General features: G+C 36.6%; 4 protein-coding genes across 4 annotated transcripts; 3 read left to right on the forward strand and 1 right to left on the reverse strand.

Annotated features, from left to right (window-relative positions):
- The first annotated feature begins 962 nt into the window (after positions 1–962).
- On the forward strand, positions 963–2,096 carry LOC111782086 (protein MIZU-KUSSEI 1-like). Its single transcript, XM_023662870.2, has 2 exons — positions 963–1,567; positions 1,745–2,096. Exons 1-2 carry the CDS (start codon positions 1,087–1,089, stop codon positions 2,065–2,067), a joined length of 804 nt encoding a protein of 267 aa, XP_023518638.2. The 5' UTR covers positions 963–1,086; the 3' UTR covers positions 2,068–2,096.
- Positions 2,097–8,437: 6,341 nt separating this feature from the next.
- On the forward strand, positions 8,438–11,422 carry LOC111781766 (P-loop containing nucleoside triphosphate hydrolases superfamily protein). Its single transcript, XM_023662460.2, has 7 exons — positions 8,438–8,748; positions 9,127–9,204; positions 9,653–9,794; positions 9,900–9,970; positions 10,042–10,138; positions 10,646–10,866; positions 11,008–11,422. The coding sequence occupies exons 1-7, from the start codon at positions 8,479–8,481 to the stop codon at positions 11,257–11,259; spliced, it is 1,131 nt and encodes a 376-aa protein (XP_023518228.2). The 5' UTR covers positions 8,438–8,478; the 3' UTR covers positions 11,260–11,422.
- A 190-nt stretch (positions 11,423–11,612) lies between these two features.
- LOC111781767 (NADPH-dependent thioredoxin reductase 3) lies at positions 11,613–17,919 on the reverse strand. The gene is made up of 10 exons (XM_023662461.2): positions 17,640–17,919; positions 16,380–16,581; positions 16,148–16,253; positions 15,519–15,784; positions 14,325–14,604; positions 13,547–13,654; positions 13,151–13,237; positions 12,907–13,011; positions 12,600–12,730; positions 11,613–11,989 (listed from the first exon to the last, which is right to left on the reverse strand). Exons 1-10 carry the CDS (start codon positions 17,863–17,865, stop codon positions 11,929–11,931), a joined length of 1,572 nt encoding a protein of 523 aa, XP_023518229.1. The 5' UTR covers positions 17,866–17,919; the 3' UTR covers positions 11,613–11,928.
- Positions 17,920–21,272: 3,353 nt separating this feature from the next.
- LOC111781061 (uncharacterized) lies at positions 21,273–23,058 on the forward strand. The gene has a single exon (XM_023661467.2). The coding sequence runs from the start codon at positions 21,385–21,387 to the stop codon at positions 22,867–22,869; it is 1,485 nt and encodes a 494-aa protein (XP_023517235.2). The 5' UTR covers positions 21,273–21,384; the 3' UTR covers positions 22,870–23,058.
- The last annotated feature ends 808 nt before the right edge of the window (positions 23,059–23,866 follow it).

Below are 23,866 nucleotides of genomic sequence, written 5' to 3' on the forward strand. Positions count from 1 at the left end.
CTAATATTCAACCCTATCAACATAAAAGATCCATATGATTGATAAAATCTTCTACCACACAACATTTTAACCAATAAAACTCCTAAAACTTAGGTCATATTACATCTTTCACCCTCTTTAACCTTCCAATTTCTTAGTTACTCTGTCGTAAATAATATCTAAAAATTATTATCTACCTTTTGCAACAATATTAAAAAACTCGATGATCAGAAAAATCTGATCATTCTAATCCAATTCATACGATTTGCGTTGGATTATGGATGGGATTGATTCATGAACTCTCTTAGAATTAAATGAGTACGAGAACCATATCGAGTTTATTATTATTTATTTTAAAATATATTTTTTTACTTAGGATAAGTTAAATTGGGTTGAGTTCATTATTTAATGGTTGAAAAACCAATCAATTTGATTTTAAATTTTTTAGTCCAACCGAGTCATGCCCTAAAATGAGTCGTGTCAATATATTGGTAAATCCTCAAATGTTGAACAAAGGACTCCAAAAGAAAAGGAGTCGAGCCTCTTCAAGGCAGTAAAAAATAACTAAAACTCCAAAGAAGTCTTAGCCTCGATTAAGGGGAGGTGTTTGATGATGAAAGTCCCACCTTAGCTAATTTAGGGAATGATCGTGTGTTTATAATTTAGGAATACTTTCTCTATTGGTATGAGAGTTTTTGGGAGCTTAAAGCAAAGTCACAAGAGCTTATGCTCAAAGTGGACAATATCATATTTGTGTTTAAAGTTTTTTATCCCAACCCGACCCAAACCACAAACAATCCGACCCGACCCTTCTTGTAAATATTTAAGAATACAAAGAGGAAGAACACGAGCAATTAAAAAATGTGAACTAAAAAAAAGTCCACAAAAAATGATGATGATGACTCCAAAACCTCTGTAGTCTCTCCCTTTATATTGGACAACTCCCAACACTATCATCAACCCTTGTCTGCCTCTTTTCCTCCACCATTCTCCCCATTTTCCTCTCTCTCTCTCTTCTCTAAAATGAAGATTCTCTCTCCATTTCTTCTCCACTAAAGCTATCATTTTTCATCTCTTTCTCTCTCTCCACTTTTCTCTCTCATCGTCATGACAGGCCTGCAAAGAACCAGAAGCTGCAGCGCCGCCATTAAAACCACTACCAAAATCATCCCATCTTCCATCTCCGCCCACCACCTCAGATCCTCCACCGATGCTGACAACTTTTCCGGCAAATTCCTCCTCCAGAAGAACTCTAGCCACCGCTGTCACCGCCAACACCTGGCGGCTTCCACCACCGGGAAATTCTCCTCCCTCCTTCACTCTCTTCTCAAGCTACTCTCAATTCCCACCTGCAAATGGCTCCCCATCCCCACCCACCTCTCCGTCAGCCCCTCTCTCGGCCGAAGAGTCACTGGAACTCTCTTCGGCCGCCGCCGTGGCCATGTCACCTTCGCCATCCAACTCGACCCCCGGTCCCAGCCAGTTTTGTTGCTTGAATTCGCCACGTCAACCTCGTCCCTCATCAAGGAAATGTCCTCCGGTCTCGTTCGCATCGCCCTCGAGTCCGATTCTCCGACCACCTACGACGGTATTACCACAATTCTAAAGATTTTAATACGTTTAACAATTGAAAACACTCGTAGTCCTTATTAAGATTAATTCGCATTTTTATTTATTAAACTACATAAATAATTTTTTAAAAAATAATATAATTATTAGATTTGAATTTGTGATTAAATTAGTGATGATATTTTAACATTAATAGGTAATCGTCCCATTAGAAAGTTGTTGGAGGAGCCAAGGTGGACGATGTACTGCAACGGGAGGAAGTGTGGACAGGCTATATCGCGCACGTGTGGAGAGTTTGAGTGGTACGTGCTGAATACTGTACAGAGCGTGTCAGTCGGCGCCGGAGTGATTCCGATGGTGGACGACGGTCGTAAAGGCAGCGGGTCGGAGGGCGAGTTGCTATACATGAGAGCAAAGTTTGAGCGAGTTGTAGGTAGCCGTGACTCGGAAGCTTTCTACATGATGAATCCAGATGGTAATGGAGGACCTGAACTCAGTATCTTTCTACTCCGAATATAAAAATTTTAATAAAAATTTTATTTTATTTATGACTGACTCTTATTAATTATATAATTACTTTTAATTTTTTTATTTATTAGTTCAATTTCCAAATTAAAGCTCCTTGAGAACCAAAATTTTCTTTGAATTATAGAAATTGAATTTGTAATTTTATTTTATTAAAATATATTTTGTTGTTATGTGATAATTTTTTGTGAATGAATTTTTGTTTTTACTTGACATTAATTAAAAAATAATGAGATTATATTAAAACTTAGCTGTCAATTTCAGTTATAATTGATTATTTATTTCAAATTGATAGGTTGAATAAAAATATTTCAATTACGTCCACTCAATACCAACTGAATATTTTTTTTATATATATATTTTATGTTACATAAATAATCTCATTAAATTTTCCATGGAATAAAATATAAATACATTTGACATAAAATTACTAAAAATAAAATAAATAAATAATTAATTAATTTTAAAATGTGGAAATAATTTATTTTCGTTTAAGAATTTACGAGAACCTGACCAATCTGAGACTATAAATGTTGATTTTTTTGGATGAGGTTGAGTTGAATTTTTTAAAAACTAAAAATAGAGCTACATAGTTTGATTATTATGAAAATTAAGAATATTTGACATTTGTAATCGAAATTAGTGTTGCTTGTGAATGTTTTTTTAAAAAATAATTCGACAACCTAACCCAACCCAATTTTCGAGTTGCTTGAGTCACAATCAAGAAAAATTTGGGTTGAATTGCAGTTCTAGACCCGACCAACCCAATTGGGTTAGTCCTAAAGATTTTTGCAACTCAATCCATTTTAATGAACTATGTACTATGAACGTTTTGACCTTTGACCAATTTTTAAAGTACCTATTAGATATATTTTTAAAGTTTACGAATGTAATAAATATGAACGTGAAAGTTTGTAAGTAGCTAAAATGTCTCATATAATATTGAAGCTTAGATTTGGGTCGGTTTGCAGGTGGCAATTTTTTGGTTGGGTCAACTCGACCAACCCAAAAATAGGGTTAAAATCTAACCTAACCCTATGTAAGAGCTCACCGCTAGCTAATATTGTCTGTTTTAGCCCGTTACATATCGGTGTCAGCCTCACGGTTTTGTTTTCACATCCTTATAAGGAATGTTTTGTTCCCCTCCAGCTAAAGTGGGATCTCACATTCCTCCCCTATTGGGAGCCTAACGTCCTCGCTGACACACTGGTCTGGTGTCTAGTTCTGATACCATTTGTAAAAGTTCAAGTCTAAGCCCACCCTAGCAAATATTGTCCATTTTGACCTGTTACGTATCACCGTCAGCCTCATGGTTTTAAAATGCCCACCCAAGCTCAGCGTCTTCACTGACATACTGCCTGGTATTTGGCTCTAGTACCATTTGTAACAGTCCAAGCTCACCCCTATCAAATATTGTCTGCTTTGGCCCGTTACGTATCGCCATCAGTCTCATGATTTTAAAACAGGTCTGCTAGGGAGAGGTTTCCATACCCTTATAAGAAATGATTTGTTCCCCCTCCAAACGATGTTGGATCTTACACCCTACCCTATCCTACTTTTAAGATTATTATGAAAATTTAAGAATATTTGATTTTTGTAACCAATGTTAGTGATGCATTATGACTTATGATATTTAATATTTGAACTTGGTGTACTATGCATTGTAGATAAGTACTCGACATAATTTGACAAGGTCTATAGAAAACTCCAGATGTAGCCCAGGTGTGGATTTAGGGGCTAGGCTCCCGGTGGAGCAGAGGAGACGATTAGGATAACGAACTTGAAACGCAGAGACTTGGGGAGCAAGCAAGGACCTCAATTCTCATTAGGAGGTCGAACCAAGGACCTATGGAAGTCGGGGTTACCCCCTCCCCATGGCCAACGCAACAGTGTCCTAAGGAAGGAGTTTAGAGGCCTTATAGTAGCACGGACTTATTTTTATTTCTAGCACATGCGAAGGGAGCCATTCCAAGATCCTACTCTTGAACAAAGAAAGAAAATCATAAGATTTAAGAGACTAAACTCAATCACCTATTTACCCCGTAAAATCGGGGAGAGGAAAGGAATTAGCAGCTTTGGAAGACTCAATAGAAACATACTCCGAAACCAATCCTAATAGTCTTTACAGTGAAAGAAGAAAGCCGAAAGCAAGATGAACGAACTGAACTCCGGCTCCTTCTCTCCTTTATCTTTGATTGACTATCAATTGTAGATTTTGGATATGTATGGTGCTTTCTAAATTGAGTTTAATACTCGAGTCACTTAATAAGGTTAACATGACAACCACGACACCCGATCATCAATAGTTTTTTTTTTTTGTTTTGTTTTTATCTCCTTGTCTACGAGCACCTATTAAACAATGTTAGCAGTACAAGATTTGTAACGCTCCATGTTCAGGATTCAAAATTCGGATTAATCATCTGATGATCCAAGCATTCATGTCACATTACTTATTTCTTACTTTTAAAAGTGAATACTATTTCTATAGAACTGTTACCAATGATACCAAAGTCAGACACCGGACGGTGTGTCAGCGAGAACGCTGGACTCCCAAAAACGGTAAATGGTGAAATCTCACATCGATTAGAGAGGGAAACGATTCAATAGGAAGAACATTATTATGCAAAATAGAATAAAATGAATGGTTGGGAAGCTACTTTTTGAGCAACATTTCACCTAAAAGACCAACAAAGAAAAAAAGTGAATGGAATTAAATAAGATTAAGAGAGTAGCAAACAACAAAGCAGAAAATCTTCAACACATGCCCTACTTTGTCTCACAAGAATCATAAGTTTTGTTTAAAATATTGAGCTAATGGGAGTGGCAAAGTGGCTAAGTGGCTAAGTTTAAACAACCTAAAGCAAAACCCAAGATTTGCTTAAAGCTAAGGGATATTTTTACAATGCTTGTCAATAATAATAATTAGGCAAGAAATCGATTAGGAGTGTATATAGGTAGGATCCGAGAAATCTTTGAGACTAACCTAAAATTTCGAGTTGGTTAGGTTGATGATTCGAGCACCCCGAACGAGTTCATAACCTAACCCTTCTAGATTGAGTTGAGTTGGGTTGAATTTTCGAGTTATTTTTTTTATAAAAAAAATCTTACTTATCTACGTAAAATATGTTACGTTAATAATTAAAATTTCATAAAATTTATATACCAAACATTCACAAGTCACAATACATCACTGACATCTGTTATATACGTCAAACATTCTTGTAGAGCATGAAGCAAATCTATGAGAGTTTTTCCTTAAAGTGGACAATATCATACCAATGTGAAGATATGTGATTTCTAACATGGTATCAAGGTCATGTCCTTAACTTAGTCATGCCAATAGAATCCTTAAATGTCGAACAAAGAAGTTGTGGGCCTCTAAGGTGTTGTCAAAAGTGACTCAAGTGGGATTAAATTGTTGGGAGAAAGTGTAGTCAAAAGTGACTCAAGTGTCGAAAAAGGGGTGTACTATGTTCGAGGGGAGGACTGTTGGGAGAAGGTGTAGTCAAAAGAGACTCAAGTGTCGAACAAAGAGTGTACTTTGTTCGAGGACTCCAGAGAAAGAGTCAAGCCTCGATTAAGAAGAGGCTCCATAGGTTTCGGGATAGGTTCTATAGTCTATTTTGTTCGAGGAAAGGATTGTTGAGAATTATTGGGAGAGAGTCCCACGTTGGCTAATTTAGGAAATGATCATGAGTTTATAAAGAAATAATACTTCTCCATTCATGTCCAACCCTTTGTACTTTATTATTTTAGCCTTTCTTTAAAAATAAAAAATATAGATCGTTCGAAAGGAAAAAGCCCAAAGTAAAATATTATCAAATATTATACAAGCCCAAAACCAAAGCGATCTCGGCCACGTAAAAAATGGCCCAAAATAGTCTAGAAGCCCACATTATAATTTTCAGGAGCCCAGTTACACTAATGGGCCAATAGGAAAAAGCCCAATGTACAAATATTGCCAAGCCCAAAACAGGAGCGCTCTGGGCAACGTAAAATGGCCCAAAAAGGTCTAGAAGCCCACATTTAAATATTCGAGAGCCCAGTTTCTATAATGGGCCGAAAAGAAAAGGCCCAAACAATAAATATTGTCCAAGCCCAAAATCGAAGCTCTCTGGGCCACGTAAAAATAGCCCAAAATTGTCTAGAGGCCCACATTTAAATTTTCGGGAGCCCAGTTTCTTTAATGGGCCGAAAAGAAAAGGCCCAAATTATAAATATTATCAAAGCCCAAAACCGAAAATCTCTGGTCCACTACAAATGGCCCAACATTGTCTACAGGCCCACATTTAAATTTTCAGGAGCCCAGTTTCTCTAATGGGCCGAAAAGAAAAAGCCCAAAGTATAAATATTGTCCAAGCCCAAAACCGAAAATCTCTGTGGCCGAAAATTGTATAGAGGCCCACATTTAAATTTTCGGGAGACCAGTTTCTCTAATGGGCCGAAAAGAAAAGGCCCAAAGTATAAATATTGTCCAAGCCCAAAACCGATACTCTCTGGGCCACGTAAAAATGGCCCAAAATTGTCTAGAGGCCCACATCTAAATTTTCGAGAGCCTAGTTTCTCTCAATGGCCGAAAATAAAAGGCCCAGAGTATAAATATTGTCCAAGCCCAAAACCGAAGCTCTCTGGGCCACGTAGTATGGCCCAAAATTGTCTAGAGGCCCACATTTAAATATTTGGGATCCCAGTTTCCCTACTGGGCCGAAAAGAAAAAAGCCGAAGTATAAATATTGTCCAAGCCCAAAACCGAAGCTCTCTGGGCCACGTAAAAATGGCCTAAAATTGTCTAGAGGCCCACATTAAAATTTTCGGAAGCCCAGTTTCTCTAATGGGCTGAAGAGAAAAGGCCCAAAGTATAAATATTGTCCAAGCCCAAACCCGAAGCTCTCTAGGCCACGTAAAAGATGGTCCAAAATGGTCTAGAAGCCCACATTTTCATTTTCGGAAGCCCAGTTTCTCGTATGGGCCGAAACAAAAAGGCCGATGTTATAAATATTGCCCAAGCATAAAAGCGAAGCGCTTTGGGCCACGTAAAATGGCCCAAAATGGTCTAGAAGCCCACATTTTAATTTTCGGGAGCCCAGTTTCTCTAATGGGCCTAAACGAGAAAGCCCAATATAGAATATAACCCAAGCCCAAAACCGAAGGCTCTGGGCCACGTAAAAATGGCCCAACATGATCTAGAAGCCCACATTTTAATTTTCGGGAGCCCAGTTTCTCTAATGGGCCTAAACGAAAAAGCCCAATGTATAAATATTGCCCAAGCCCAAACCCGATGCGCTCTGGGCCACGTAAAATGGCCCAAAATGGTCTAGAAGCCCACATTTTAATTTTCGGGAGCCCAGTTTCTCTAATGGGCCGAAACGAGAAAGCCCAATATAGAATATAACCCAAGCCCACAACCGAAGGGCTCTGGGCCACGTAAAAATGGCCCAACATGATTTAGAAGCCCACATTTTAATTTTTGGGAGCCCAGTTTCTCTAATGGGCCGAAACTAAAAAGCCCAATGTATAAATATTGCCCAAGCCCAAAACCGATGCGCTCTGGGCCACGTAAAATGGCCCAAAATGGTCTCGAAGCCCACAGTTTAATTTTCGGGAGCCCAGTTTCTCTAATGGGCCGAAACGAAAAAGCCCGATATATAAATACTGCCCAAGCCCAAAACAGATGCGCTCTGGCCCACGTAAAAATGGCCCAAAATTGTCTAGAAGTCCACATTTTCATTTTCGGGAGCCCAGTTTCTCTAATGGGCCGTAACGAAAAAGCCCAATGTATAAATATTGCCCAAGCCCAAACCCGATGCGCTCTGGGCCACGTAAAATGGCCCAAAATGGTCTAGAAGCCCACATTTTAATTTTCGGGAGCCCAGTTTCTCTAATGGGCCGAAACGAGAAAGCCCAATATAGAATATAACCCAAGCCCACAACCGAAGGGCTCTGGGCCACGTAAAAATGGCCCAACATGATTTAGAAGCCCACATTTTAATTTTTGGGAGCCCAGTTTCTCTAATGGGCCGAAACTAAAAAGCCCAATGTATAAATACTGCCCAAGCCCAAAACAGATGCGCTCTGGCCCACGTAAAAATGGCCCAAAATTGTCTAGAAGTCCACATTTTCATTTTCGGGAGCCCAGTTTCTCTAATGGGCCGAAACGAAAAGCCCAATATATAAATATTGCCCAAGTCCAAAACCGAATCGCCCTGGGCCACGTAAAAAATGGCCGAATTGTCTATAAGCCCATATTTTCATTTTTGGGAGCCTAGTTTTTCTAATGGGCCAAAAGGAAAAAGCCCAATGTATAAATATTGTCCTGGCCCGAAACCGTAGTGCTTTCGGCCACGTGAAAAATGGCCACCTTAAACCCTATACCTCCGTCTTCGTTGTTGGAGAGAGAGAGAAAGAATGAAAGGGATCACTGGAGTGGTGAAGAAGGCTTTAGGAGAGATGGAATTCACTGCGGCCGGTGGAGCCATCAATTGGTTCCCCGGCCACATGGCCGCAGCTACGCGTGCCATTCGCGACAGAGTCAAGCTCGCGGATATGGTGATCGAGGTCAGAGACTCCCGAATTCCCCTGTCCTCGGCCAACCAAGACCTTCAGTCTCATCTCTCTTCTAAACGCCGCATCATTGCCCTCAACAAGAAGGATTTGGCTAACCCTAATATCATGCATGTATGACACCATTTCATGATTCTCATTTTTATCTGTTAAATTTGGAAGTATTAACTCTGAGTTCATAAATGGATTGACAACGGACAATGATTTTCATATTTGTATGGTGCCTTTTCATTTATCTTTTATCTCGTTGTTGGTCTAAAATAGAACTGTTTTCTTCACTACTAAGATCAATTTCAAACGCTATTTGTTCTATAAAATGAGCTCACTGTATCTCTGTTGGTCCTTTCTTAGAATTTACGGTTTAAATGTTCGTGTGTATCAAATTTCTAAGAGTTAGTTATTTGTCATGTTCTTTTTAGTCATTCATCGATCATTTTTCGTCCATAGTTTTCACATGTTCGTGTTTTTTTCATTACGATTTTAATTGTGCAGAAATGGACGCACTTTTTTGAGTCATGCAATCAAGATTGCATTCCAATTAACGCTCACAGCAAGAGCTCTGTTCGGAAGGTATTTTTATTTTCTACAGTATTGCGTTGATATTAATTTTCAGCTTGCAATTAATCTTGAGGTTCTAGCTACTGATTTCCTGTGGTATATTGATTTGCTGAAATTATTGGTGATTTGCTGAAATTATGGGTGGTATATTGATTTGCGTTGATATTAATTTCCTGTGGTATATTGAGTTTGACGAGGTTCTAGTGGGTGGTGTTGAAGACTGTTCATTTACCATTTGTTTGTACTAAATTCATATTTTTTCTTCATTTGTTATGTTCTAATTCAAATACAAAACTGAATGCTGATGTAACTTTTGACATATACTGGCAAGTAACTTTTATTTTTATTTGTTTTAGTGCATTTCAATAGCTAATTTGTTTGATTTAGTGTATTTCGATTGCTTATTTATTTGGTTTTTCTGATAAAAAGATGTCTGTACTTTTGTTAATTGATGAAAAAGCTTCTCGAGCTTGTGGAATTTAAACTAAAGGAAGCAATTTCAAGGGAACCTACTCTTCTTGTGATGGTCATTGGTGTTCCAAATGTTGGGAAGTCGGCTTTAATTAATTCAATCCATCAAATAGCTTCTGAACGCTTTCCTGGTAAGGCTGTTTCTTGGAACATTATGCCAAAGGGTACAAATATGGATGCGTTTGGTTTAGAGGCCTTGTTTTTTGGACTTTTGTGGTTTCAATACTTTTTCATAGTGCAGGAGAAAATGAAGCGAGCTAATGTTGGTCCCTTGCCTGGGGTTACTCAAGATATTGCTGGCTTCAAGGTAGTTTTGATCAACCACATGTCTTCATATAATGATGAGTTCTTAACCATTTGCGCTTCTTCGATATGCAGATTGCTCATCAACCTAGCATATATGTTCTAGATACTCCAGGTGTTTTAGTTCCAAGTATTAAAGACGTGGAGACGGGGCTGAAACTGGCACTTGCAGGTTGTATTTCAGTTTGTAAGAACTGTTTTTGATTTGTCAGAAGCTTTTTGTACAGCTATAGTGCACTGGGATATAATATACTAGAATCATGCAAGGAGGGACTGAAACTTCTTAATTACTGTAAATTTGAGTCTAGAGAATTTGATGAACATGGAGTTCCCATCCCCTACCAACTGAGCCCATCTCGCAAGTATAGCGGATCACACCCCCAATTGAGTTTAATTCATTAGAAATTATATGACTTAGTGTAACAGCCCAAGCTACTAGCAGATATTGTCCTATTTAGGCTTTCCCTTCTGGGATTCCTCTTAACGTTTTTAAAACGCGTCTGTTAGGGAGAGGTTTCCACATTCTTATAAGGAATGCTTCGTTCCCCTCTCCAACCTACGTTTGGATCTCACACTTAGTTTCCTCTTCATTTTAATATTTCGCGATGACATGGACACTGACAGTATTGCTGCATCCACTTGTAAAGCTAACGCTGTAATTTTTTTCACTTGGAAGCAGGATCTGTGAAGGATTCCGTGGTGGGTGAGGAGCGTATTGCTCAATATCTACTGGCAGTGTTGAATACTCGGGGGACTCCCTTCCATTGGAAACAATTGAATAACAGAAGAATGGAGGGTATTCAATATGAATCAGAGGAAATGCACAGATTTAGTCTTAATGACCTCCGACCAAAAAGGAGGCCTCCTCTTCCAAATAAATCTGATGTGGTATACGTCGAGGTAAGGAAAGGATTTCTTATTTGACTCTTATTTGACTCTTAGAGTGTTTATGGCTTTCTATGTTCATTCTTCTCCATGAAAGCGGTGTATAAATCTAAAAGGATAACTGTGTTCTTTTTTTTCTCTGATTCATTTGACCAGGATCTTGTTACACAAGTTCAACGTGCACTCTATGCAACGTTGTCTGGATTTGATGGCAATGTAGAAGATGAGAATGACTTAGAAAGTCTCATCGAACTGCAGTTTGAAGCATTGCAGAAAGCAATGAAGATAGCTCACAAGGCAGCGGAAGGTCGTCTGAAAGTGTCAAAGAAACTACTTACTCTATTCAGGGCGGGTAAGCTTGGTCCATTCATCCTTGACGATGTCCCTCTCATAACTAATCATCATTAAGTTTTTTCTTACGAAAATAATGTTCCTCGTCTTCAGTTGAAGTGGCTTTATCGTAGTGATATGATATTATTTTTAGGGTAAAATGTAAATTTCATTTTCAAATTTTGTAACGTAGCTTGTGTAAATTAAAACCATGATCAGCGCAGGGTTTTATATTTTCTCATTTTGATGATGGAAATTAGTGATACGAATTACTCTTGCTTAATTTACATAACAACCCATAAAATAAAAAAAGAAATTATATTTTATAATTGAGTGAACAACAAGCTGGGATTCCATTAGTTTAATAAACAGCATGCATTAAGAAAAAGAGTTCAACAATAGTTATGCATTTGGAGCTGTCATCAATAGACTTAAAACAAGAATGAATTGGCTGATGTATTATTGAAGGAATCGAACCTTATTCATCCAGAAACTACAACCAAGGAATTTGACGACGAACAATAGGAACCAAGGAACTTTTTGTTTTTTGTTTTTTGTTTTTTTGTTTTTGTTTTTTTTTTTTTTGCCCTTTTTCTCAGCTCTGTATCTAAAATATACAGTATAAATATAAATATGAATGTTACAGAACATGAAAAAAATTTAAGCATTTTTCCACTTGGCTATATCTTATTAGAACAAATGAAACAAAATTGAAGGCAGAAGATCAAGGGCAATAGCTTCAACACCTCATTTGTTTGACTCGATAAATTCTCTATACTCGCTCTTCATTTTGACTCCAGATATATTCCTACATAAGAATCAATAAATAGAATATTGGTGAGAAATACATCTGAAAATTATCCATGCCAAACACTAGCAAATATTGTCATTTTTTGGCTTTCCCTTCTAGGCTTCCCTTCAAGGTTTTAAGACACGCCGGAGAGAGGTTTCCACATCCTTATAGAGAATGTTTCAATCTCCTCCCCAACTGACGTGGGATCTCAACGAATGTTATTAAAAGAATAAAGAGGAGCCCTATTTTCAAATAATTTAAGGCTCGTTTGATAATGATTTTGTTTTTATAAATTACGCATGCCTCTTCATAATTTTTGTAGGTTGCATTTGGGTCCTAAATTTTCAAGCTCAACAAATATACCATTGAATTTTGCATTTCTTGGTCCTTCAATCCAATTTCCGGCTAGGTGACATGACATTTGTAAAATAAAAAATTTTAAACACTTCCAAGTTGAAAGGTAATTCCAAACCAGTCCTAAAATCTTGAAGGGGCAACAAATATGATTTCATGTGAGTCAGAAACGATCATGAGAAAGGAAATGTAAATCCACATGTAAAGATCATATCATTCGGTGGGTTTATTCATGCATCAAATATGATCTAAAATAAGATGCAAAACATACCTGACCATCTCCTTATTCTTGAAGAACTGCACGCATGGAGTACCCATAATCCCAGCTGCTTCTGCTATTTCTTGATCTTCCTCAATATCAATTTCGACAAAATGGACACTTTCATCAAATTCATCAATCACCTGGAAGATAACATTAATGAAGCCTAATAAGCATCAATGATTGGTCATCAACATCATCAGAAAAATAAAACAGCTAACAGTGGAGTTTATCATCAAGCATGTCAAAACAGATAATACATGCGGACTGGATGGATTGACCCTACACTCAATCCAACGAATAACTTCACATTTTCTACCTTGCTAAGAAGTGGCTTCAGAGTCCTACATGGACCACACGTTGGAGCCGTATATAGTACACATATAAGCCTGGGGCTTTCATGGTATAGTTTCCGAAGCGCATACTGTAGAAACAGAAATGTAAAAGATAGTAAAATCTGAGTGAATAACAAAAAATATTTTGAAAGCCACAACCGTAGAAGAATAAAAAATTATGTAAAACATTGTAACATAATTACCGAAACAGACGAGAAAAATACATACCTGGCCTTTATGCTTTGTAAGGGAGATATCAAAACCCTCCTGAACATCCCTGTCTATTGGTTCCTTCTTAACCTCTTCAGTTTGGGGCTGGAAAAGCAAATACAAGAATGATCATGTTAGCATCAATGAACTACTTGTGATAAGGCTGCTCCATAAAACAACTTCCCCAATATGCATACGCGACTTTGTCACTTGTTACTAGCTATGGTTGAAAATTGTGAAAACATCTGACGTTGGACTTTAATCAATCAAGAACAAATAAAAGTGCAGAAGTCTCTATTAACACAATTCAGTAATTCTTGCACCCAAAAAAAATCAGTAATTGGAATCTGTGACATATGCCAACTGTCTGAGAAGAAACCAGTCAACCAACCAACTTCAACAGGGTTTTGATACCTGGTGGAACTCAATAAGTAGATTCTTGCTCGCAAGATAGCGCTCAACCGATAAAGCAGCAATGCATCCAGATCCAGCAGCTGTGATAGCTTGCCTCCATTCATGATCCTTCGAAATTAAGAAGAAACAAAATCAAAAGATGATCAATCTCATGGTTTTCCAAGAAAAAAGATGGATGGAAATTGTATAATAAATTTGACTAGGGAACCGTTTTTGTGCCTCTATGTCACATCACAGATTCACACCTTGTGGACATGCTCAAGTTGACAACATAGTTCTTCAAAAAAATGTTAATCCTATTTAGTTGATTTTCAAACATCAAAGGCCGACGCTCACCACAATACAATAAGATGAAAAGATCCTGAAACTAATATGTTCCAAGAGCACGCAGTCTACTACCTGGGTAAGTTATGGGTTGCCCTGGAAACATTAGAAAAGTGGCCACAATCATTTTTTACCAAAATTCCATGTCATTATTAGTCATATCGATTTAATTGCATAAATGATCATTAAAAAAAAAAAAAATCAATAGTTAATGAAAGCAAAAGTTATAAGTGGATCTCAAAACTGAAAAGAATAAATTCTATTTAATTAAAGGTTAAATCAATTATTAAACTTGTATAGTTTCTTTTAATTTATCAATGAATAGTTTCATTTCTAGATCAAACAAAAATTAAACTTTTACTTTGAAGACAATTCTGATGCAAACAAGAGTCAAACGAACCAGCTCTTGTAAGCTATAGCAATAATCAACAATGCACTTTCAGGAGGAAAATACCTGCACATCTCCAGCTGCAAATACACCTTCCAGAGAAGTTTTTGCAGTACCATCCTCCACCAACACATACCCAGAGCTATCAAGCTCAACCTGGCCTTTCAATAAATGGCTGTTTGGTGAATGACCTATTCCATAAAATAAACCCTTTGCCTCCAGCACAGACTCTTCCCCAGTATCATCCTTTCGAACTAAAATGCCAGTCATTTGCCCTTTTGTATTGCTAACAATGTCCACAGCCTCCGTGTTAAAGTGCAAGGTAACATTTGGGCAGTTGAACACTCTGAAACATTCGCGATAATCAACCTGTTAAACAAACATTCAAGGGGTTGAAAACTCACACACAAATTGTTTATATGTAAACCTAGAGATAGCTGGGAGTCAACATAAAAGGCTGTATATACCAAGTGTAAGGCAAGACTGCTATAAGGTCAATTTATAAGGAAAGATGGGCCTGAAAAACCATGAAATTATTGTTAACAACTGTGAAGAGCAATGAAAAGTTACGTTCCAAAGACACTCAAAAAGTCACCCAGCCCACGAGTTTTCAAGTCTTCCATTATCCTCCAAAGGCTCTACACTATTGCTATATTGAAGTTTTGATTTTCTTCTTGCTTATCCAATTCACTTGATAAGCCGTAGGACTTCCCATAACTCAACAAGTCACCTATTCTAAGGTACATGATATATTGTTTCCATACGCACTTGATAATTTAAAATGTAAAATTGATCAAACCGAATTATCAAAAAAATGAACATAAAGAAGTAATAAAAGACCCAGTCAATACAAACCAGTTGAGCAAATAACAAGACACATATTGTCCTCCGAATAAGTTATCACGTTTCTTAATTTTTAAAGCAACCACAAATATTTATTATAAGGATATAACATTATACCGGATACATAAGCCTGTTAGGATAATTCAAATTTCAACGTAAGCAGCCAATACAATCTACAAGCATAAAGTAGAAATAAGGGGGCCCAGGTTCCCTAATAGCTTCCGCATGAAAATTTTGGTTTTTCTTTCCCAGAATCACATTATTGCATTTCTAAACATATAAAATAAAAAACGAGCGAGCAAAGGTTGAAAGATAAGAATTCCTTACCCTAAAAGTACGTAGTATTTATAAGATATCAAACCAACTACTATAAAATAAAAGTGACTCTGCGCCAAAATATTGAACTGACTAACATACCTATCCTGCATTGCTTTAGAAGCCCTAAGTTGATCCTTACGTACAAGTAAATGAACATGACGAGCATATTTAGTCAGGTATAAGGCTTCCTCTGTTGCTGTATCACCTCCTCCTACAACAGCAAGAACTTGACCCTTAAACAAGGGTGATGCTCCATCACAAATTGCGCAAGCACTAATTCCCCTACTCCAAAATTCATCTTCACGAGGTAACCTAAGTCGCTTTGCTGTTGCTCCTGTCGCATATATTACGCTATGGCACTTGACCTGAAATTTATAAGGAGAAAAGGCCAAAGAAAATTAGAAAGAAAAGAAGCGCCATGTACTTTTTAAACACCAAGACAGATGAATTGAATAGCTTATAGGCATAAATACAAAATAATTAACGAAATGAATTGAAACAAGGAAAAATCTAAAGTCCAAATTATTCTTCAATTCTTAGATAAGTGATAACAAAAATAAAATATTAGGGAAAAGTAGTAGTATATAGATTTTTTTTTTTTTTTTTTTTTTATAAGAAGTAGTACACAAAGAATGAATTGATGATACTAGATAAACATAAAAGTTCTTAAAGAGGAAGTCAAGAATTCATAGTTTCTCCATACATTTTGATAGAAAATAATTCATCACCTTGCGTTCACTACTTTGCACAGTAAAAGGTCTATTGTTTAAATCAATAGACTCCACGTCTTCTTGAAATAATTCAGCTCCCCACCGTTCCGCCTGCTTCCGCATCCTATCCAATTATAATATGAAGATTACAACCGAAACAATCTGCCCATGGATCCCTAACCAATGTCTCTTCCGTTGTGATAGAAAGCAAGAAAAACCAAAGAATTTCCCATACTTTATATTACTTTACCTATCCATCAGATCTGGACCAGTAATTCCATCAGGAAACCCAGGAAAATTTTCCACTTCTGTGGTAGTCATTAACTGTCCTCCCGGAACACCACCTGCTTGAAAACCCTCGAACACTACAGGCTTTAAATTTGCCCGAGCCGCATATATGGCTGCAGTAAATCCAGCAGGACCAGAACCTATAATTACTAGATTCTCGACTCCTGTTATAAAGAACACATGATCACTCTCATGATCTTATGCCAAGTACACCTCAAAATTCCAACTTCATACACACACATACAACAAACTTCATATCTAACATTTCCAATTAGAAACCGATTCTTTTCTATCTATTGAAGTAATAATCTCATGTAAAATGAATGAAGAAAAACCTTGCAACCAATACAATTTCAACCCAAAAAGTATATATAATTGCAATATCATATGATGGTTATTAAGTTTATATGCCAACAAAACAAATTATAACCACGATGTCTACGCTACAAATACGGCGAGGAAAGCTAAACCAAATGTTGGGATGAATAAAATAATATTGATATCAGTGAGTGTCAGAACCAGTTCGTGAGCACCTCTACTACAGACGCTAGGATGAATAAAATAATGGGCACTACTATGTCTGAAACAACTAAAGGGAGAAATGTCTATTATCAGTTTGAAACCATGTCAAGAAAGACCAATGAGTCCACTTAAACAAAAAAAACATGCGCACTGATTATATATTCAAACATCAGGAAACTAGGAAATGTAAGTGTAGTAGAGTCACGTGGAAAATCGAAATTCGAGTAATAAAAGAACCTCTAACTTTAACTAATTTCTCTTCAAAATGATAGAAAATTTAGACAGATATTACAAGAATACAGTACTCGCAGAACATCCAAAAGATGAAATCACGCACTTACAAACACAGCCACGAGCAGAAATAAATAAATTGAGTGCCAGATGTTTCACAGGAAAGACCAATTATTAGGCTAATAAAAATATGCGCATTGATTATATATCCAAACATCAGGAAAGTAGAAAATCAAGTCACGCAGAAAAAGGAAACCACGGATTCCACATTGAAACACACAAAATCAAACTCAATAAATTAAATGCTTCCTATATCAATTCTCCTAAAAAAGGCGAAAAATCCAGATAAGCGTCACAGAGCTTTCCCGCGCCAAACGCATCCAATCCAAAGGACGAAAACACGCACTTACAAACACAGAACAAAAAATAACAAAATACATTAGCGGAGAAAAACAAAAATGGAAGTAACCTGGAGAAGGAGAGATGTCGTCATCGGAGGAGGCGCGAAGGCGAAGAAGAAGACGGCGAGGAGGAGTGCGAGAGGAGCGGAAAGCGAGGGAGCAGCGGCGAGAGGGGGAAGGAGAGAGGAGGAGGAGGAGGCGATGAGGCGGAAGGGCATTGGAGAGGGCGGGCATGGCGGAGAAATGGTGGGAGGAAACGGAGGAGCCGATTCCTATCTTGAGAGAGGCAGCCATTTGAGTTTGAGACCATACAAACCAGACACTCAAGAGTTAAAAGCGATACGGCCTACGGGAAAGCCGAAGAGAGCTTTCTCTTCAGCCTCCTATGTTTTTTTTCGTTGGAGAGTGTGACACACGCGCCCTACGTTTTATCCGAAACTTCCTCCCATAATTTACAATAAATTAGTATCAAAATTTAGGCTAAATTATTTATTAAAAAAAAACAATATTAAAATTTTATTAATCCCCTTATTAACTCTATTTAAAAAATACTCATAAAATTTTAAAAGTAGCATTAATAAAAAATCTATTTAAAAAATACTCATAAAAACAATATTATGTGTATATCAAGGATTGTCTGTCTATTGATATCTCATAGAATATCTATCTACTTTTTAATATTAATTTTAATTGACATCAATAGATAATTAATAAAAATAATTAAATAGATAATAACAATAATTTTAATCTAAACTAACGTCACTAATTGTTTGATCTCTAATATAATAGGGTCAATTATACAAATTAATTTAAATTAACAACATTTATTCAATTAAATAAAAAAATAAGATGTGAAGAGGAAGGCATGAAAAAACCCGAATTTATTCCCTTTCTTCGCGGGTATACACAAAAGCATGGAAATGACTCGTTCTCATCCTCGAATTTTCAAACGAGAAATTATGAATAATTAAATATTTTCTCACACCTTTGTTTCTGTCTTCATGCACTCAACTAAATCCAAACAATCCTTGATATACACATAATCTTCTGCTTATCTAGCCAATATGGAACTAGGTATGGGTTCAAGGCTGCTCTACTTACTGGGAATGGGATCCGGCACATGACGAATGGGACCTTCAATGACATTTCCATCAAGTTTTCTCTCAAATAAAGTATGTCATCAAGCTCCCTCTCATATAGTCTTCTTCTATGGAACATATCTATAGAGGAAAGGAAAGTCGTTAATTGTGATTACCTTCTACCGATTTTCATGACTAGAGTTTGTTGTCAAAATTTATGTGAGCATTTGTGAGATCCCACGTTGGTTGGAGAAGGAAACGAATCATTTCTTACAAGGGTATGAAAATATTTCTCGAATAGACATGTTTTAAAATCATGAGGCTAACAGCGATACGTAATGGGCCAAAGTTGTCAAAATTCATGTTCGACGTGAATATTTTGGGCAAAAATGTAGTTATGAATACTTTTCAATTATGTGAGCTGAATTTGTAGATTTCAAGCTACACGAGCAAAATAGGAGTACTCGAGGGCTTATGATGATTTTGAAGATTAAAGAAACATATTTTGAAGGCTAAGCATTGAAACGTTCTTAAAGTGTTTAAATGCGAATGTTGCATCTAGAGATGTTCATTATCTTGGTCGGCCTAGTCTCGAATAGAGAGGAGATTCTCCATTTAGATAAAGAATTGAAAACATTTTTTTTTCTATTAGATAAATGGGGTTGGAGACGAGATTGTTAGATTGTATATCTGATATGCTATAAAATAATTTTGTCGTAATTAATTCGTGTAATTCGACAATTAGCCACCAAACACATTAGGTATTATGTTGTGTTAATTATGTCGTCTCCGTCATTGTCCACCTCCTGCTGTTTCTTAGTTGGCGGCGAATCCAGTGGTGAGTAAAGTTTCTCCGGTTTCTTTTCCGGCCGTCTCCGCCGCCTTTCCGATGCTTCTCCGGTGGTTACTCTTATCGGGGCTACACCAGAACCAGAAATTCCGGCAAACCTTATCGTAGAAGGGACTCCGGTGGAGACGCTGTCGATATTTCCATCGAGTAGTAGCCCACCGACGATGACTCCGGCAAGTGTAGCCGGCGGAGCGGCAGGGAAGTACAAGATCGGGCCGGAGGTTATTTTGAATGGGCTCTTGCCCGCCTGGGCCTTTTGAAATTGGTCCAAATGTTAGCTAAAATGATTGAAAATTCGACGCAAAAAATTTCAAATCAATCACGACCCAAAAAAGTATGGTTTTCTTTTTATTCAATTTCATAAATATAATGGTTTAGGATATTGGAGGAGTGAGTCCACGTTCACTAATTTAGAGAATGATCTTTATAAGTAAGGAATACTATCTCCATTCGTATAAGGCCTTTTGAGAAGCCCAAAATAAAGTCACTAGAACTTATGCTCAAAGTGGTCAATATCATACTATTATGCTTGAGGTATATAAAATTATATTATAGCAGGTCATTTAACGGGTCGATTTGTTTTATTAATTTTTGATATAGAAAGAGAGATATACTTTTACTAATAATAATTAACATATACTTTTTACTTTTATAATGATAATATTTCTTGGGGAACTAAGAGGATGCAAACAAGAAGACCTACCAATTCAATCAATCATGTGTCATTTGGTAGTAAAGGAAAAGATAACGAATCTGTTCATGGAACCATTGAATCATCATAAAAAACCAATTGAATCAAACATTGTGGTAAGTTAGAATCCGTTCAATGTTGAAATGATTTGAAAATTCGATAATTTAGATTATCCAATTCAATCCTGTCTTTAAGATTATTATGATGATTGAAAATAGATCCTTATAATAGATATTAGTGATGAATCAGTCAGAGGCTTGAGAGGCGGTGGTTTACCCTATGACAGATGTCAGCAGTTCGAGTCCGCTTATCTCCAACTCGTGAACTTAGTCAATACAAAGCTATATGATAACACTCCATTTTTTCTGATTAGGTAGTTCGATCTTGATGAGATCCTTTCATTTAGCAGCATCTTAGGCGTTGTTACTTGTAAATGTTTGATATTTAAATTTTATGAAATTTTAATTATTAATATAATAGGTAGATAAATATGATTTTTTTTAAATCATCGGCTACATTTTAATTACGAACCGAGTTGATTTAGAGTTTAAACAAAACGTAACTTAAAGTTATTAAAAATGTGGACTAAATTAATAAAGTAACCTACTCTTTTAATTTAATGACACGTTAAGCATTAAAGAACTAAGACTAAATTTCTAAAAAATTAGCAACCAAATTCATTAAAAAAAAACAGACTCTAAATTTAGCTAAATTTTAAAAGCATTAATTAATTAATTAATTAATTAATTAATTAATTATATATATATATTATATAAATGGTTAAATTAGTAAAAGTTTATATAAATTTTATATTTTGGAATAAAATATAAAATTTATATAAAGTAGCATAAGAGTAAAGAAAATTAATAGGAAATAAATACAATTATTTATTAATAAAAAAACAGAAACTTCCGTGGGGAATCAAAACTCAAAGCTGAAGTTATTTACTCTCTCTCCTCCACGTTTTATAATCAAATTTGTTTTTATTATTTTAAAAAGTTAAATAATCAAAAAAAGAAAAAGGAAAAATAATTTAAAAATAATAATTAAAAAAAAAAAAAATTGAAAGCGACAATAAATGGAAAAATGGAGCAGCATTCCACAAGAGACAGTCACTCTCTTGTGGAATAAATTAATAATTAAGTCCTTACATTAAAAATCCCCAAAATTCCGATTCCAAATCCGCCATTGAAATGGGCCTCTTGCTCACCGGAAAATCCAAATGCACCGCCGTCGAGAATTGGGGAATGGGCCTTTTTCTCGTCTTCTTCTCTGAAGATTCCCCTTCCGCCATTGCCGACCACAATAAGCTCTTTCCATCTTCTTCTTCTTCTTCTTCTTCTTCTTCAGGTCGTCGGAGTAATTACAATCTTCTCTCTAAAGCTCAGTCCACCATTTCCGTCTGTGCTCTGCTCGTCTTTGTTTCGCTTCTTCTCTTCACTCTCTCCACTTTCGAACCCGCCATTAAAATGAACCTCACACCTCCACGAAGGCTCCTCTCCCGGAAATCCACGCCGATTGAAATCCGTACGCCGTCGGTGAATCGCTGGAATTGGTTTCGCAAAATGTGGAAGCAGAAACCGACCGTGGTGAATACGATGACCGGTTCTATGGCGGCGCTGCAACGTATGGGGACTCTGTATTTGCGAGGTACTCGCGCCATGGCGGACCTCACGGTTGTTCATGTACCGGAAGACGTCAGAGAAGACGACTTCCGCCTCTTTCTCCGACTGTTCCATCGGTCCGGTGTTACCGCTAAATCCGACTCCGTCTTCATCTTCGCCTCACTGGCGTTCTCGGAGAAATTCGGTCCGATTATTCGAGAGGAAAACGAATCGTTTCTGAAACTCCTTCACCGATCCAGGAATTCGAATATCACGGCGAGCCGGAGCGCGGTGGCGGGATTTGATGTGAATCAGTTTGTTAAGATCAAAGAGAAGAAAGAACCGGAGGAGCCGATTTGGGGAAAGAAAAGGAAACGGTTCACTAACGATTCTGGCGGCGGCGAGGACGAGTTGAAGCGGTTGAGTTACGGCTCGGTGGTGAGTTTCGACGCGGCGGAGATTGATCCAGAGAATTCGCTTTCCGGCTTCTCAGATCGCATTACAATGAGTCTACGGCGGTGGGCGTGTTATCCGATGCTACTTGGACGAGTCCGCCGGAATTTCAAGCATGTAATGCTCGTCGACGCCAAAAGCTCGGTTCTAATCGGCGATCCACTCGGCCGAATAAGGAACAAAGGAACCGAGTCGGTGATTCTTTTCACAAACAAACACACAAAAAAGAACTCAGAAAAATCGCACAATCTGGTGAATCCGGCCGTCGTGATCGGTGGAGCACGGGGAGTCCGGCGGCTGTCAAACGCTATGGTTGTGGAAATCGCCAGAGCTCTGATGCAGCACAAGAAAAACTCGGTGTCCGACTCGGCAGTACTGAGTCACCTCGTTAACAGTGAATTTTTGTTGAAGAATGTGAAGGTGATCATGGCGACTGAGTCGATTCCCGATGCGAGTTCACTCGCCGGAGTTGACTCAGGCTCCGTCGGTTCGTTGTCGGTGCCGGAGAAGACGACAATTTTACAGAGGAGTAATCATGGTAATTTACGTGAAATTAATTCTGTTATTTTGAAGAAAATATGTTCGTCGGAAATTGATTCGTCTGTGTATAGCGATTGCTAGCAAATCAAATTCGAAAGCAAAAAAAAAAAAAAAAAAAAAAAAAAAAAAAAAAAAAAAAGAAGAAGAAAGAAAGTATAATTTAAAATGAGTGAGCTATAAAATTTTCTTTTTTTTCTTTTTATATATAAATTTTGTTCTTCTTGTAAATACTTTACATATTAGAATAAATATTATATTTTTTTCATTCTATATCATATCTAAAATTTAATTATTAAACATTAATTTCAATATTTTAAAATTTTATACCTATCTTATAACTTTAAATTATACAAAATTAATTAATTAATTTTTATTTATTAACTTCTCTTCTAGAACAAATTGTGACCATAGCTATAATTATTACCAATAAATACTCGTTTACAAATGGTTCATATTTACAATTATGTTAAAATTTTATTTTTATCTTGTAATTATATTTTTTTTAAGTGTAATTGATTCTTTAATAAATAATTTATTTATGATTCAACGATAAATAATTTATTTATGATTCAACCTAAATTAAGTGAATCCTAGTAGGAGGGTAGAACCTTTCCAGACTTTATAAATTCTATGATGAACTCTTACGCCTCGGACTTTGTGATTCAATAAAATAATAGAAATGGTTAATAATTATTTGAATTAAATAATTAGTTAGGATAATTTAGGTCATAAATTCATATAAAAATTTACCATATTTGATAATTAGTGGTTAACTTTCTTACTAAATATGGTAACAATAATGAAAATTACCATGGTTGGCATATCGTGATTAACTTTCCTATTAAATTAAATGTTGTAATAATATTGAAATTTACCATGTTTCTTGTTACGACAAATACCAATAACCATATAAAAATATAGCTTTTTAAATTTAAAATAAGGTTATTTTAATTTTAAAATGAGGCCTGAGTTAAAAGATTTCATATCACTTTGAGAATCCATTAATCTCGACTATCAAATCTGCCTAACCAACCTAAAATTTTGGATTGGTCAATTTTTTTTTTTTTAATTAGAGTAG

Source organism: Cucurbita pepo, chromosome 19 (genome assembly GCF_057944985.1).
Source record: "Cucurbita pepo subsp. pepo isolate OVF chromosome 19, ASM5794498v1, whole genome shotgun sequence".
Lineage (NCBI taxonomy): Eukaryota > Viridiplantae > Streptophyta > Magnoliopsida > Cucurbitales > Cucurbitaceae > Cucurbita > Cucurbita pepo.

Excerpts from the sequence above, each read along its gene's own strand:
- LOC111782086 (XM_023662870.2), top strand. The coding sequence starts at position 1,087 with ATGACAGGCCTGCAAAGAACCAGAAGCTGCAGCGCCGCCATTAAAACC. Across the intron at positions 1,568-1,744 it reads TTCTCCGACCACCTACGACG|GTAATCGTCCCATTAGAAAG; the intron begins GTATTACCACAA and ends TAACATTAATAG.
- LOC111781766 (XM_023662460.2), top strand. The coding sequence starts at position 8,479 with ATGAAAGGGATCACTGGAGTGGTGAAGAAGGCTTTAGGAGAGATGGAA. Across the intron at positions 8,749-9,126 it reads CTAACCCTAATATCATGCAT|AAATGGACGCACTTTTTTGA; the intron begins GTATGACACCAT and ends TTAATTGTGCAG. Across the intron at positions 9,971-10,041 it reads AAGATATTGCTGGCTTCAAG|ATTGCTCATCAACCTAGCAT; the intron begins GTAGTTTTGATC and ends TTCGATATGCAG.
- LOC111781767 (XM_023662461.2), bottom strand. The coding sequence starts at position 17,865 with ATGGCTGCCTCTCTCAAGATAGGAATCGGCTCCTCCGTTTCCTCCCAC. Across the intron at positions 13,012-13,150 it reads TTACAAAGCATAAAGGCCAG|TATGCGCTTCGGAAACTATA; the intron begins GTATGTATTTTT and ends CTGTTTCTACAG. Across the intron at positions 12,731-12,906 it reads TGAAGCCACTTCTTAGCAAG|GTGATTGATGAATTTGATGA; the intron begins GTAGAAAATGTG and ends GTTATCTTCCAG.
- LOC111781061 (XM_023661467.2), top strand. The coding sequence starts at position 21,385 with ATGGGCCTCTTGCTCACCGGAAAATCCAAATGCACCGCCGTCGAGAAT.